General features: G+C 39.7%; 1 protein-coding gene across 1 annotated transcript in view; it reads right to left on the bottom strand.

The window, feature by feature from the left end:
- The window catches only part of WDR27 (WD repeat domain 27), a 2477832-nt gene that overhangs the window by 2191454 nt on the left and 269691 nt on the right, over positions 1-16687 (bottom strand). The window contains exon 4 of the mRNA XM_044072816.1: positions 15284-15408. Coding sequence (XP_043928751.1) covers positions 15284-15408 — 125 coding nt within the window. The remainder of the gene's footprint in view (positions 1-15283; positions 15409-16687) is intronic.

Here is a 16687-nt window from a genome sequence, read left to right as displayed (position 1 = left end):
ACATTTATGGTAGGTACACAACTGTACTATGTTCATCGTGTTTCACTGTTGCAGTCATTACTCTTGGGTTGAATCCCAAAGCTGAGGATGGGTGGCTGGGCTAAATAGGATTAGGAGAGGCTATGAGGCCCTGCATAACTGCTCTGGACTTAGATTAAAGAGGTAAGTGGTAGTGCTTTGTGAAGGTGAGTAAAGAGGTAAGTGGTAGTGCTTTGTGAAGGTGTGCACTGAACTCGAAGTTGCAGCCTCTAAGATATCTTTGGTTGGTACTCCTCTGAGGAAGGCTGCTGAAGTGGCTGCTGCTCTGGTGGAATGAGGCCTAATGCCCTTAGGCACTGATTTGCCATGTTGAAAATAGCAGAGATGGATGCAGTGGCCTACCCATTTAGAAATAGTCTGTTTTGAGATAGCCTTTCCTTGTGATCCTGCAGCATATGACACTAAAAGTTGCTCAGTCTTTCTGAAAGCTTTAGTTCTGTCCAAGTAGAAGCATAACTGCCTGTATATGTCTAAAGAATGCAGAATTTTCTTACCCTTGTTCTGTGAATTTGGATAAAAGGTAGGCAAGTGAATGGCTTAGTTGAGGGCCACACTGGACACCACCTTAGGCATAAATGTAGGGTTTGTCCTCAGAGAAACCCTGTCTGGATGAAAAATGATGAAAGGTTCCACAGCCATGAGTGCTTGTATCTCCAAGACTCGCCTTGCAGAGGTTATTGCTAGGAGCAGAGCTGTTTTCCAGGATAAGAATTTTATATCTGTTGTTGATGCTGGCTCGAAAGGAGGCAGTGTGAGTTTTTCCAAATCATAATTGAGGTCCCAGGCTGGAATTGGTGCTCTCCTTGGAGGCCTAATGTTTTTGGCCCCTCTGAGGTACTGTCTTGTTAAAGCATGAGAAAAGATAGGTGGTTCTGTATTGTAATGGGCTGAAATGGCAGAGGCATGAATCTTAATAGATGAGAAAGAAAGGCCTTTGTTTAGCATCTCAGTTAGGTATTGTAAAATCTGAGGGATATTTGGTACACACGTGTCAATGCCTTGTTCCTGGTTCCAAGCACAGAATCTCTTCCATTTTTCTGCATAAGATTTTCTGGTACTGGGCCTCCTGGCCTCCAAGATAACATCCATAACAGCTCTGAAAGAGGAGTGTTCTGAATGTCTACATTATCCACTATGCTGCCAGATTTAAGGTCCTGAGTTGGCTGTGCAGGATCTGATTGTTTTGTTGGATCAGCAAGTGAGAAGTTTGAGGCAATATCCATGCTGGACCTTGAGACAAACTCTTTAGGATTGGGTACCAGTGCTGGCGTGGTCAGTCTGGTGCAATCAGTATCATTTTTGGCTTCTCTTGTCTGACCTTTAGGAGTACCCTGGGAAGGAGAGGCAGTGGGGGAAAAGCATCTACTGTTAGATTTTTCCAGCTTAAGGATAGGGCGTCCAATTTCCATGCCTGCTTGTGATAAATCCTTGTGCAAAATCTCTGCAATTGGCAGTTGTGAGGTGAGGCAAATAGATCTATCTCTGGGCATACCCATTTTCTTATTATCATGCTGAAGAATTGTGGATCCAGTTTCCATTCGTGGGGATCCATGAGGTTTCTGCTTAGTTCTTCTGCCAGAGTATTTGTTTTTCCTGGCAGGAATTGTGCTTGCAGGTGAACTTGAAAAGCCAATGCTGTGTCCCATAAGGTCATTGCTTGTTTGCAGAGGCGGTAGGAATGTGTACCACCCTGCTTGTTTATGTACCACATGACCGTAGTGTTGTCCGTCTTTATCAGTAACTGTCCTGGATGAAGCAGGTCTTTGAAAGCTGTCAGGGCATTTTGAACAGCTAGCATCTCCTTTTGATTGATGTGAAGATGCATCTGGTTTGCAGGCCATGTGCCCTGAATATGTTTTCCTGCCATTGTCAGTGTCTGTCTGGCTGTGGGTAAACTGAATGGCAGACCCTTGTTGTGGTGACAGGCTTCTGCCCACCATCGAAACTCCTGTTGCAGGCAGGGAAAGAGTGCAATTACTGTCTCCAGGCTGTGGCAATGCTGAGTCTAAACAAATTTTAGATACCATTGTAGTTTCCTCATATGCAGTCTGGCATATGGAATTAGTAGAATGCAGGATGCCATGAAACCCAAGGCCTGCAGGATTTTCCTTGCAGATAAGTGGGTTTTTGTTGCCAATTTCTTGAAGTAGTCAGTTGCTTTTGTTTGTCTGGCGTGAGATAAGCCATCTGGGCAGTTGTATTTAAGCTTGCACCCAGGAATATTATGTCTTGAGAGGGCACTTGTTTTGATTTCTTTTAGTTTACTGTGTACCCTAGGCCAATTAGTAATTTTTTTACAAACGCCAAATGCTTTAGAAGAATGTCTTTGTCCTCTGCTTGAATTAGGCAGTCGTCCAAGTAGGGATATATTTGAATTCCTTTTTGTCTGCAAAATGCAATTACTGGTGCCAGGCATTTTGTGAAGGCCCTGGGTGCAGTAGATAAGCCAAAGGGCAGTGCAGAGAATTGGTAATGCATTGAGCCAGCTATGAATCTGAGGTATCTTCTGCAAGATTGTCTGATTGGGACATGCAGGTATGCCTCTTTTAGGTCCAAAGTTACAAGCCAAGCCTTCTTGGCCAGCATGGGCAGCAGCTGCTGTAGAGTCAACATCTTGAATTTTGGAACTTCCAGAAATGTATTTAGTATAGAAAGGTCCAGTATTGGTCTCCAGGTTTTGTCCTTTCTGGGTACTAGAAAGAGTCTGGAGTAAAATCCTTGCCCCTGCTCTTGTTGTGGTACTTGCTGAATGGCCCTCATGTCCATGAGGGCTGTAATTTGTTTTTGTGCCTCTGCCCATTGATTGTGTGGCAGGTCTGGCATACCTTTTGACCTTGATAGAGTATGAAAATGGAACCTGTAGCCTTGGGACACTATGTTCAGGACACATTTGTCTTGGGTAACCTTTGCCAATTTAATGAAAAAAAGTGCTAGTTTTCGCCTTAAGGGGGCTGCCAAAAGAAAATTGCTTGGATCTGGTAGAGGAAAGTCATTGGGACTGTTTCCTGTAAGGTTGTGATTTGTCTTCTCCGCTTTTGGAGGTAGGAGCACCCCATTGTTTAGGCCTGTATGAGCCTTGGGGCTGAGATCTGCTGCTGGGATGCCTGTATCTGCCTCTTTGTGGTCTGTCTGACACGGGAAAGGACCAATTTTTAGAAGGCCAGTTCCTACTAAACCTGGGTGGCTGTACCTGTAAGAAATCCTTGACTGTCTGCATGGATTTTGCTTTATCTTCCATTTTTTTCAACACCTCTTCTGCTTTACTACCAAAGTATCATGCTGTAATGGTGCATCTAATAATTTTGCTTTAATATGATCAGGCAGATTCTGTTCCTTTAACCAAGCATGCCTTCTAATAACAGAACCTGTAACAGCAGCCCTACAAGAGGCCTTCAGTGAATCATAGCCACATTGCAAAGTATACTTTCCCACTTGTTCAGCTGCATGCAATAAATCCTGCAATTCCTTGTTTTCTGAACATTCAGTATTTATCAACAATTTCTGTTTAAGCAGTGACATTAAATATTGCTGATATTTAAGCATATGAAACTGACAATTTAAAGCCCTTACAGCCAGGGTAGCAGAAGTGTAGACTTTTTTCCCTCATCTGTCTAGAGCCCTAGAATCCCTATCAGAGGGGACAGGGTTTTTTGCAGTGGAAGCTTTAACCCCTTTGGGACCCTGAGATATAGTTTCTGGGTCAGCAGCAGGGTTTTTATATAGGAATTTATGAGAATCCAGGACCCTGTAGTATCTGTCTGGCTTAGCAGGTGCAGGGGGTAAAGAGTCAGGGGACAGGCCGGACTCTGAAAATACATCATCTAACAATCTCTAGAACAGGTGGAATAGCAAGGGGTCTGTGCTGAGGAAGTAGCAGAAAGTCTCTGAGCCTTTTCTTAGATTCAGAATAATCTTGGCTCTCCCAGTGAAAATGCTTCCTCATGGTATGCAGGATTTCCCCAAAAGAAGAATCCTCAGGAGGAGAGGCTGAAGGAATGGATTCTTCAGCATCAGAATCCTCATAGGGAAGCATGGAGTAATCCTGTTCAGAAGAGGAATCAGAGGAAATAGAAACCTGATTAGAAGAATCATACTCTGTCTCTTGCCTAGGCCTCTTATCAGGAGGGGGATGGGAGCCCCTGATCAAAGTAATTAGGTCTTCGGCCATTTTAAGCATCTGTTTTTTAGGCATGGAAGTCTGAGTAGGAGAATGCTGTACTTGTTTCTTTGTCTTTAGAGCTGCTTTAGTCTTTGTCTTTGAAGCTGAAGATGGCTTAATATATAGTTGTGTAGGTCTGAAGACACCCTCAGAAGCCGATGCCTGCTCAGCGGCTCTGGACCCATCTGAGGGAATGATTTCCAAGTGTCCAATACCTTGAGTATCCAGAGGCCCAGTCAGCTCCACTTGGGAGTAAGAAGCGGCCTGTGGCTCTGAGGTAGCGGGTGCCAGGGGCTGCAAAAGCACCTCACTGAGAACCGGCGAACCGACGACTGGCCTAGCAGAGGCTTCGTCATCGGTTTTGGACCTCGGATGCCTATCTTTTTCCTTGTCCTTGCGTTTTTTGTAAACTCCGGTTGTCGGCTGGTCCGACGGCATTATATAATTAAATCTTCGGCCAAAGTAATGAAATGCAAAATCGGACCGACGCTTGATAGTGCACTGGTTAAATCTAGCACAAAACCGACAGCTAGCAACGTTGTGATCAGGGCCTAGGCAAGGAATACAGTAAGAGTGAAAATCCTTATAAGGTATTTGCTTCCCACAAGAAATACAATTGTTAACTTTTGCTGACATCAGTCTGGAGCAAGAAAAAGGTTTCCCCAACGGGGTATTTAGCTTTAATGAAGACTTTGGTTCTGAAATTCGGATTTGAAAATCTCAGGAGTCAGCCAACCGGCACTTGCAAACTGCTTTTGCTTCAGGCACCATGCGGCAAGAAATACTGAAGAAAATGGCGTCGGCTGCATCTTTTATACCCCTGGCACACTGACGTCAGGGAAGAGGCGACAGCAACCAACGCTGGACCTAGACTTTGGAATTCAGGCCGACTGAGGGTAGCCTGCCAGCAGGATGACCCTAGAGTAATGACTGCAACAGTGAAACACGATGAACATCTTAAGAATTTCAGCTTTTTAGCTCCAAGTGGCGAAGCTGATTTTTGTTGTGTTTCTTTTTTTCAGTCATCTACTGTCCCTGTATGAATAAGATTAGTTGCCCTTTGGAAAAACGATGCAGACAGCACTCAGATCGCATTTTAGTTGACAATCCTTTTCTGAATCATTTTTCCACAGGGATTGCAGACGGACTGCTCTACTTCCAACAGGGACCAAGCGGAAAGAATACTGGGACAAAAACACCCCAATTCCAGGAAGAAAGCAAACACCTCATGACTACAGCACTCCCCATTTGAAGCATCTCCTCATCTCAAAGCTTCTCCTTTAGGAAAGGCAAGTGGTTTTATTGTTTTTAGTTTATGCCCTCAGTGACTCCCCCAGGTACTGAGGTTATCCACTTGCTACCACTCGGGCCAGGTCAGGACTGGTTCACAAGTAACTGTGAGTGGTTAAAGAGGAAAGAAAGCACTAAATGTTTGTTCTTGTGTTATTATCTACACCGTTATGCTGCCGCAGAGGTCTGGTTTGCTTTTTTTGAATCTATCAACAAGGTTTTCATTTTTAGTGTTATTTGGTCCTTGGTTGGAGGTATTGTTTTTTTATATATACCTATATGTAGATCAGTTTGTGTGTATATACCTTTAAGAAGTTATCCAAGGGCTTGGATAAGTGTATAAATACTGAGCATGTGCAAGTCTGACTGCCATTTGTAGTAAGCTGTTGAGATGTAAGCATGTATGTATGTAAGGTCTGTCTGTTAGCCAGTTTGCATTTTATGATGCTGCTATCCATCCTGATGTGTTTCTATATCCAAAGCATCTAAACAAAATACCCCGCCTGCTTGTCATCTGTGTTAGAGAGGGACGAGTGACATGGTGTCAGAAGCGGCATGTCTAAAGGACATGATGTTAGAGGTGGTATGGCTAAAACGACTTAAAGCACTTGCTTGGAGTGAGTGAGTGAGGAGTGAATCAGCCCTATAATGTGCATACTTCGCAAAACACGTCAGAAACGAATTTCAGATATTAAAACTTGCTCAGCACTATTTCTTATTCATAAAATATGAAATAGGGCATACAGAACATTCTAAATATTTGCATAAACCAATATGTCCGATATTGATAAAATATTTGAATTACTATGGAAAATGTTTGAAATAAAGTTCGAATTGCATAAATCAAATAAAATAAGGGGAAATTACAGCATTTTTGCAAAGCATGTATTTTCGTATTAAGCAAAGATGTCCAAGTTAGCAGAAGTGAATAAAGTGTTTGCATGTTTGTGCAGTGTTACAGTAAAGTTACTTCACAGAATACAGCCATTACAGAGCATATTTCATAAAGTACAGTATTTCGAAGAGTTTATTGTGTATTTGAATGTTATTACAAGCTCACAGAACAGTTTGCTCTTACAAGGGCAATATTTTCATTCTGTTTTTACATACTTTGTGGGCATGGCAGATGGATTTCGAAAATCCAGTGCACTTGTGTTTGCAAGTAATATTGCTGAGAACTGAAGAGTGGTTGAGCAAGAATACAACATTTTCATTCAGGCTGCATTTTCTAATACAGATGACCATACAAAGGCATTTATTCTGCTTAATTTAGCTCGGTCAGAAGCTAAGAAAGGGAATATTCATTTGTGTATGCACCTGTTATTTATATAGGAGAGGAGGAAAACTTCCATATTGTTGTACAGGCTGAGTCAAGGGAGGACTCTGAGTGCTTAAAATGTAAATTTAGAGAAATGTGTAACCCCAAGACAAATGTTACAATGAAAAGGCACTTATTTTACACAATGGATCAAAAGCCTGGTGAAACTTTTTGCAGCATATATAAGTGACTTGAGAAATAAAGCTAAAAACATGCAGATTTGGTGATTTAAGGATGAGTTGATAAAGGACAGACGTGTGTGTGGTATTAAAGATGATGTTGTGAGAAGAATTTTGCTTTATGATAGTGATTTAACTTTGAATAAGGCCACTAGATTTGTCAGATATATGAGCTCACAGAAAAGCAGACAAATATGCTTACAAATGACTCTAGAAGGCATAGTGACAAAGCTCATGTTGACAGTATGCAGCATGTTATTAAAAGAAACAGGCCCAAGCACATGGCAGCACCCACTGGTAAACCCCAGAGCTTTCTAGCAAATTCCAGAGTTTGCACAGTCTCAGTGAAGCACAACAGTCAGTCAGCAAACTCAAAAGCATGGGCCCCAACCTAATTTCATCGCCATCTGTTATAATTCTGGTAGAAGTATTGAATCTAAAAGGGAAAAATGTTTAGCTTTTGCTCAGCAATGCCATAAATGGAATCATTTCAAAAGGTTTTGTAAATCAAAAGGCCCACATTCTTTTATTAAGAGAGAACATTTTAAGAAATGAGTTGATCATTTAGAAAGTTGCAACTCTCGTCTTTATGTAGATGGTGTGTCAGTGCTTCATGAAACAGTCAATGCAGTAGATTTAAGGGCAAAGGATGACGTATTGTGTACTGTTCAGATAAATGGCAAACCCACAGAGTTCAAAGTTGATACAGGTTCCAAGTGCAATGTTATGTCAGCAGAAACATTTGCTAAAGTATGTCATGGTGAAAGTCTTGATTTGGCAAGGTGTGTGAAACTTGTTGCTTATGGAGGTGAAGTTCAAACCGAAGGCTCAGTAGTGCTTTCATGTTACTCTGCTGGAAGAAGCTATGACTTATTATTCTATGTGTAAAGAGGCACATACAGTCACTTTAGGGCTCAGATACAGTTTGAAAATGGGACTGCTTTCACTTAATAAGGATGTCAACCATGTTAGCTTAAAAGACCACTACTCTAATTTTACCCAGTACACTTTTTCCATCTATGCTAATCTTTTCGAAGAGAAACTAGGGAAACTTCCCAGTTGTGTACTCCATTAAGTTAGACCCAGATGTCAGTCCAATTATCAGGCCAGCACAAAAAGTTCCAATAGCCATGTAGGACAGAGTCAAAGCAGAGTTAGATAAAATGGTGCGACAAGGTGTGATTTGTCCAGTTGAAACTCACACTGAATGGGTATCTTCCATGCTGGTAGCTCATAAAAAAGCTCAGATGACATCAGAATATGTACTGATCCATGAGATTTGAACAAAGCACTAAAGACCTCATCATTCAATGCTTGCAGTCACAGCCTTGATGCCAAATGCCACTGTTTTGTCTGTCTTAGGTGCAAAGAGTTCATTTTCGCAAATTTAGCTCAACAAAAATCATCATTGCTCACTACTTTCAGTACTCTGTCTGGCAGGTACAGATTTTTGAGAATGCCATTTGGGATAGATTCTGCAAGTGAAGTCTTTCAGCGTGCAATGCAGCAAATTTTTTCTGGGTATCCTTGTGCTATTACAGTCGACGACATACTAGTAGGAGGTCATAATGAAGCTGAGCATAACAGAAACCTCAGAAAAGTTCTAGAAAGGGCACGTCAAGTGAATCTTAAGATCAATTCACAGAAATGCAATTTCAGGCTACAAGACATTACTTATGTTGGTCATTTATTTACAAGTACTGGCCTATGACCAGACCCTTTAAAGTAAACAGCCATTCTTGAGATGCCAGCTCCAGACAATGTTCAAGCCCTGCAACGTTTTCTTGGCATGATCAACTACCTAGGCAAGTTCATTCCAGACTTGAGCCAACTTTAAGCACTGCTTAGAGAGCTGACATGTATAAATGTATCCTGGTCTTGGTCAGAGCAACAGCAAAGAGCATTTGATGCCCTGAAACAGAGAATTGCTAGTCCATCAACTCTCAGATACTACGATGTTCACAAACCAGTAACACTTTCCTGTGTTGCTTTAAAATTTAGTCCGGTGCAGTCATTCTACAAGCAGATCAACCTGTTGCCTACACATCGAGAACTCTTACCCAAACTGAAATGCAGTATGCCCATATCGAGAAAGAGCTTTTGTCAATTGTGTTTGCATGTTCAAAGATCCATCATTATGTTTATGGTAGACCTATCCAGATCGAAACAGACCACCAACCTTTAGTCACTATCTTGAGAAAGCCTATGCATTCAGCTCCAGCCAGATTGAAACACATGATGCTGAGACTGCAAAAGTAAAATTTCACTGCTGTCTACAGGAAAGGCAAACTTCTTTATCTTGCTGATACACTATTTAGATTGCCTAGAAACACCACAGAACAGCATGAGAATGAGAACCTTGATTTTTGAAGTCATGAAGTGCGACATTTATCTTCCACATGTCTTGATGAGCTGAGAGATCACATAACCACAGATCCAATTTTACAAAGGCTCAACCACTTTATCAATCAAGGATGGCCATCGAAGCACTCAAGAAGTGCAAACTTATTTTCCATACAGAGATGACATTTTGGCTGACAAAGGTCTCATTATGAAAGGTCCAAAAGTAATTATTCCAAAGTCCTTGCAACAGGAGTACATTACTATCTTGCATAGTAGTCATCCAGGTACAAACACTACCAAAAGAAGGGTAAGAGGACTAGTATTTTGGCCTTCTATGTCACCAGATACTTACAGAGCATTTTCATCTTACTCTGTATATAACAGTACAAAGCCACAGCAACAGAAGGAACCACTTCAGCTAAAACAGATTTCTGAACTACCTTGGTCGACAGTAGCCACGGACATCTTCGAGTGGAATGATCAGCATTATTTGGTGTTAACTCTTACTCCAATTGGTTCGAAACTGACCTACTTCCTAATCTAGCATCAAGTATTGTCATTACTAAGATGAAGTGTCATTTTGCAATACATAGTAGTCTGCACAAAGTTATTTCTGACAATGGCATGCAGTTTACAAGCCAACAGTTCAAAAGATTTGCTGAATAATGGGACTTTAATCATGTCATGAGCAGTCCCTGAGTACCCGCAGTCAAATGGTTTGGCAGAATGTGCAGTTCAAAGTGCAAAACAGTTACTAGAGAAATCAAAATGAGATAATAGTGATGTTTTCCTGAATCTCTTGAATCTCAGAAATGTTCCTCACAATAAACACCTTGGTTCACCTACTCAGACACTTCTGCCAAGACAAACCAGAAACACATTACCAATTAGTAGTCAATTTTTAGTTCCATATGTAAAGAACAAAAGGTCAGTGAAAACCAATCTGTTGAAGAAGCACCTAACCCAGAAGTCCTACTATGATAAAACCAGGAAATCACTCAATCCATTACTAGAAGGACAAGTAGTAAGGATGCAAATGTCCAAAGATTATGATCGGATTGATGTCATGAAGAATATTTGCCCAGCGCCGAGATCACACATTGTGGAATCACAAGGAGAACACTTTAGGTGGAATCGGAAACATTTGAGATTGGTGTCGGAGCCTACACCACAGCACATAGCCTGTGAGAAAGACTCTTTATCTCAAACTGAGTTGTCCTGTGTTCCAATTCCAGAAGAGGTTCCAGAGGACATTTCCATACCTGTGACAAATTCAAAAGTTCCTGATATGAGTTGTGCACTGAAGAATGTCCCTTTTGCTAAATTTAGTCCAGATTATTATGTTACAAGGTATGGTCACAACTCTAAACCCTGTAACAGATATGAAGCAACTCGGACATGAACATTGCATTTTGTTTCTAATGTCCATAGTAATGCATGTCTAACTCTAATATTGTTTTTACAAAGAGCAATCTTTTTAAGAGGGAGGAAGTAGATCAATGTGTGCATATGTACCTTTAAGAAGCTATCCAAGGGTTTGCACAAGTGTATAAATACTGAGCATGTGCAAGTCTGACTGCCATTTTGTAGTAAGCAGTTGAGATATAAGCATGTATGTATGTAAGGCCTGTATGTTAGCCAGTTCATTTTTATTTTATGATGCTATCCATCCTGATGTGTTTCTATATATTAAAGCATCTAAACGAAACACCCCATCTGCTTGTTATCTGCGTTAGAGAGGGACGAGTGACTATATATATATATATATATATATATATATATATATATATATATATATATATATATATATATATATATATATATATATATATATGTGTGTGTGTGTGTTTGTGTATATTTATATTTCTATATGGGTCTACTTTGTTTTGTTGAATATCATTTCACTGAATTTCATTTCACCCCAACCACTTCGCTGAAAACTCAAATTATTGAAAACTCATTTCACTGAACTGCAGTTAGTACATAGGGCACTGTGTAGAGTACTGTAAGGCAAGTAAAACATATATACCCTTTTGCCCATTGTAATGCGATCCTGGAGTTACTATATATAGTTGGGGGGGCACAGTCCCCCATATTGGGGCGTGTGGGAGGATATGCCCCCCACTTAGTTTGAGTACACATTGCCTTCTGGAGAGAGTTAGTCATTGGTGTTGCAACTATGCATGTCTATTGTTTAAAATGTATTGTTTTGAAGTTTTTGTTAAAACACAATATAAAACAAACAAGGTAGGAGGCTATGCCCCCACCCCCAACTATATATATTAACTCCAGGATCGCACTAAAGCAGGGAAAATGGCATATACCTTTTACTTGCCTTACAGTACTCTACACAGTGCCATATATACTAAGTTCAGTTCAGTAAAATGAAATTCAATGAAATGAGTTTTCAATAATTTGTGTTTTCAGCACTGTGGTTGGGGTGAAATGAAATTCAGTGAAATGAGCTTCAATAAAAGGAAGCAGATCCGAGTGTGTGTGTGTGTGTGTGTGTGTGTGTGTGTGTGTGTGTGTGTGTGTGTATATATATTTATATATATATATATATATATAAATAAATACAAAACATATATATATAATATATATATACACTTATAAAGATATATATTATACCAGAAAGCTTGAATGAGGAAGAAGAAGTAACAAGATATGAACTGACATAATTTTGAACTTGGGTGCTATCAAAAATACAGTTTAGGAGGGAAAAGGTCCATAACTTGTCTACAAGCATTTTCTTTGACATTAAAAACATCCTTGAATACAAACATTTCAGAACCTGGGAAGGATCCACTAGTTCTATCATGCCCTGAGACAGCAGGGAAATAAAACAGTTTGGTTTGGTGGCTGAGGAATTACCCCTGAAAAGGAGGGATTTCCTCCCACTGTCATCTGAAACCTTGGTGAATGATCTTCAAAACACATTTGCTTGAAACTATCTGTTGCGAAAGAGAAAAGTGGAGATTCAGAGTTTCTGGAAAGGAAAGGGGATTTCTTGGGTGGGAGGGGGAACATGGTATCTTAAACAGTTATTCTGACTTGTTAGACTGCCCCTGGTTTTGGGGGCTTCTTGAATTATTTTTGGAACCCACCCTTCCATTTCTTCATAATCTGTTTATCAGCATTTTTTGAGACTGTTTATTTTGAGGTTTTTTGTCACAGCTGGATGAGGGGTTATAGAATCACTTAGAAAATTTGGAAAAGAACGGATGAAAAAATACAGACTCTTGTATCGACTTACCCTTTCATCACACTTTTTGATAACCTCTGCAGTAAAGGAACTAAATCTATATCCAAAGGAACATTTAAAATCTCATTTTTCACAACATCTGAGAGGTTCTGAGAAAGCAACCATGCAAACCTTCTCAAAACAGTATCACTTGTTGTATCCCTGGAAGAAGTATCAACTGAGTCATACACAGACTTTACTCACAAGAAGAAACCTCAGACAAAACATTCCTTATACTTTCACAGTTAGTCAAAATAAAATTTAACATACTGGCCCGGCGATTCAAAATTCTGAAAATCAAAGTTGTAGAAGCATGCACATTTTTCCCATACTTATCCATCATCTTCCCATCCTTTTCAGAAAGAATAGGATTGGGAATTAACCAAATGTTTAGCAGCAGTATGACTAACTAAAGCTATAGCTGCTGGGTCAGGTTTGGGAAGAGTGTATAAAAACATAAAAAAATGAGGAACTTAACACATTCTATCTAGCTTTTTAGGGTCAGTAGGCTGACTATCAAGAAAATTACAAGCACTGACACACACATCCACCAGAGCTGACAAAACTGGTGGAATGGGTGAAAGTTCTGGAAATTCTTATTGTAACAGCTCATAGTATTTTCTGAGGGAATGACAAACCTCAGAGTTCCCACACTGAAAATACTGGCATATTCTAGAAATAATCTCAGATAAAGAGAAACCCCCTACACGAAGAATCAGAAACTAAGCTATCCTCTGTGTCTGAGTCAGAAAACTGAGGAGAAAACACTGTTTATGTCCCTTCATCTCCCTGTCCAGATTCAGAATCCCTTCTTCCTTGGGTCTATATTAGGTAATCAAAACTTTAGGTAATCAAATAAATAAAGCTTGACACCTAAACAGTGAAAGGTGTAATCATCAAATGGCCACTTCCACAAATTTTTTCCTAGGGACAAAATTTGTTTGACCGTTATCGGGAATCTGCCCTTTTCTCCACTGTACAGTGATCTCGGAGTTGGTATATTTAGTTAGGGGGTGAGAGGTGAAGCACCTCACTCAATTAGGGTTTGAAATTTTTTTTTCTTCTGGCCAAGCGAATATTTTCCCTATGAAAAAATTTGCGGAAAAGGTTGTTCAATATTTACATCTTTCGCTGTTTAGATGTTGAGCTTTAGGTATTCGATTACCTAAAGCTTCGACTATATAATATAGACCCCCTTCTTTTACTAGACATCATCTTTGGAAGGATCAGTAGCCTGAATTAATCAAACCTGAGCCAGACCCAGTAAACTACTATTGCCTAAGGAAATTTGAGGAAGAGTAGATATGTGTTTAGTTTTATGTTTCTTTTTGATAGGAAAATGGGATTATTATTAGTGTTATTAATGGCAGCAGCAGCTTCCCCAGGGAAGAGCACAGCATTCTAACTAAACAGGGAAACCAACCCTGTTCCTTCTCCCAAGGCTGACAACAGTGGCTCTCCCTTGCCCACTGAGGGGACCGCAACAGTCACAGAGGATAAGGCTAATCCCAAGTCTATAGTGATTGTAGGTGCTACACCACAGGGATCTGAGGTAAAAGATGAGTGGGCTGAGAAACAAGTTAAGACCACAGCAGAGTCACCCACCTGCTACTAAGACAAACTGCAAGCCTGCTGTAGTAACAAAGGATGTTTGCCAAACATTTTCTTTTTGTGGCTGGAAAAAGGACCGACTATGGGACCATTAGTTTGTTCAATGTTCAAACTGAAAAAGGTGCATCTTTCCCAGGAAAAACTAGCAGCAAAAGTCGGTAAAACTTTAAAGTCTTGAAATGTCACTTTTTTCACACAAACACAGTAAAATGCACTGTAAAACACTTTGCCAGTCCCCAAAGATGAAATACGCACAGTTTCTTCATGGAAAAAAAAGCTTTCAATTACTTAAAACAGCTTTTAAACTGACAGGAAAAAGTGTGCTCCCATTTAAAATTATAGTTAAGTATTGTGACAATTCATTAAAATATACACTTCCAGCTTAAAAATAACATTCCTAAACAAAAAAGTGGACTAAAACAGTATTTTTTATAATGTTTTAGGTTTTCAAAGGTAATTTATCTGCCCAGCAAAGGAACAGCACAAGTGAACCGTCGATCCTCAAAGGTCTCTCCTCAACAGCAGGAAAGCTTTAAAGGGCTTAGTACCCAAACCTGTCTTTTTAGGTGCAAGAAGCCTTGAAGAATTGGAAGCTGGATGGCTGTTATAGCCTTGGCAGGATACAACCCATATAGCTAAGGCTACTGCAGCAGTGATGAATATGATGAACATTTCAACATATTCATGTATTCACTTGTGTGTCTAAATATGTGTATACATATATATGTATATCATTTATGCACGCATACTCACACATACACAACACACACACACACACACACACACACACACACACACACACACACACACACACACACACACTAATTATATACTACTGACATGTGCAAATAAGAGTTCCAACACAAAACAGACAGTTATAGATCCTTAACTATGCAATCTTCTCTTCATTGATACAGGAGGATACAGAAGAGTAAATGTAAATAATGCTAGCAAACAAAGCTTCCTTTAACAGATACAATCAGAGCTGAACAAAATCACATATATTATAACCTCTACTAACTTATTTCCTCGCTGATGTTCTATTTAAAACATCAAAGTTTAGAGTTCAGATGCCAAAAATTAAACTTTCGCCTAATTACCTGGGAACTCAACACATATATCTTTTCACAACTGCAAAGTGCCACAAGGAGATCATCTGGACTGAAGCTCAAATATGATGCAGGACCAAGCAAGGTTCCTATAATGATTCCACGAGGCAGTAATCCTGTGTATGTAGGATTTCAAGGAGAGAAAAACATTCAACATATTTAAACAGTTTGTGCCAAGAAAAAAGCTGAAGCATAATCAAAGCAGTTTTGTCTACAGTGTTGTATGCATTCCAGAACTGAAACCAACATCTGTATTGTGTATCCTGTAAAAAATAATGGTGTTGCTATGATATGCTTAATACTTTGGCTCATTTATTTATTTATTTTATTTACAGTTTGTTTACCGGGATAGTCCATTGGGCCAAAAATTACCCCTTTTTCAATAGAGGCCCGGGGAGAAAAGCTCCTTGTACAGATTTACAATAGAAAATCAACAGTTTTTATTTTTAAGTTATGTATAAATTACAAACAACAAGGCAAGAAACAAATAGTAAACAAAACATTTGTGGAATGTGTCTTAACACAGTATTTATTCTAAGGATGTAAAATAAGACCTTCCTGTGTCCTGAAAGAGTGCTCTTCAAACTATCTGCAGATATACAGAGCTGAGTATATTTTTCTGGCACTTCAGAGTTGCGTACTGGTAATTGTTGTTTGACTAATTTTATATCATTGCTGGCCGAATTCAGAGATGTGCACTGTTATTTTTGCTTCACTGTATAGTTTTTCAGATCTCTGCTGAAGGTGTTTTTCCCCCCTCCCCCTATTTCTCTGTGTCTTAAGTTGGTATAACTGGTTTTGCATCCTGTGTGTTATCTGACCATCTCAAGGATTACTTGCATAAAATTAGACCCCCTTAGTAAAAAAGTCTGCATATCATTGTTGGAGCCTTCCTGTGTCCTGAAAGAGTGCTCTTCAAACTATCTGGAGATATACAGAGCTGAGTATATTTTTCTGGTACTTCAGAGTTGTGTACTGGTAATTGTTGTTTGACTAATTTTATATCATTGCTGGGTAACTTCAGAGTTGTGCACTGTTATTTTTGCTTCACTGTATAGTTTTTCAGATCTCTGCTGAAGGTGTTGGTTTTCCCATACCCACTCTCTCTATTCCTGTGTTGTTGTTTAAATTTGGAGGTTTTTGCAGTTGCCCGTCCCCACTGTAGATTTGATCTGGGACACTCCCCCCAGTCCCATCTCTTTACCTCATTCTACCTAATAGACTCCTTTTGCATTGTTTTTAGTAATTTTTAATTTAATTGCATTTTTAAACTGTTTGGTCTAACATTGCTACATACTCAAGTGTGCTAGCTTGCACTGTATTTGAATTGTTTTGACTGCTGTTTTAGCTACCTTTCTGTATATATAAAATAAATAAATAAATAAATACCTTTCC

Source organism: Protopterus annectens, chromosome 1.part0, assembly GCF_019279795.1.
Source record: "Protopterus annectens isolate FY-2018-M chromosome 1.part0, PAN1.0, whole genome shotgun sequence".
NCBI lineage: Eukaryota > Metazoa > Chordata > Ceratodontiformes > Protopteridae > Protopterus > Protopterus annectens.
The sequence above is the reverse complement of the archived record's forward strand: the minus strand, read 5'-3'. Positions and strand labels throughout refer to the sequence as shown.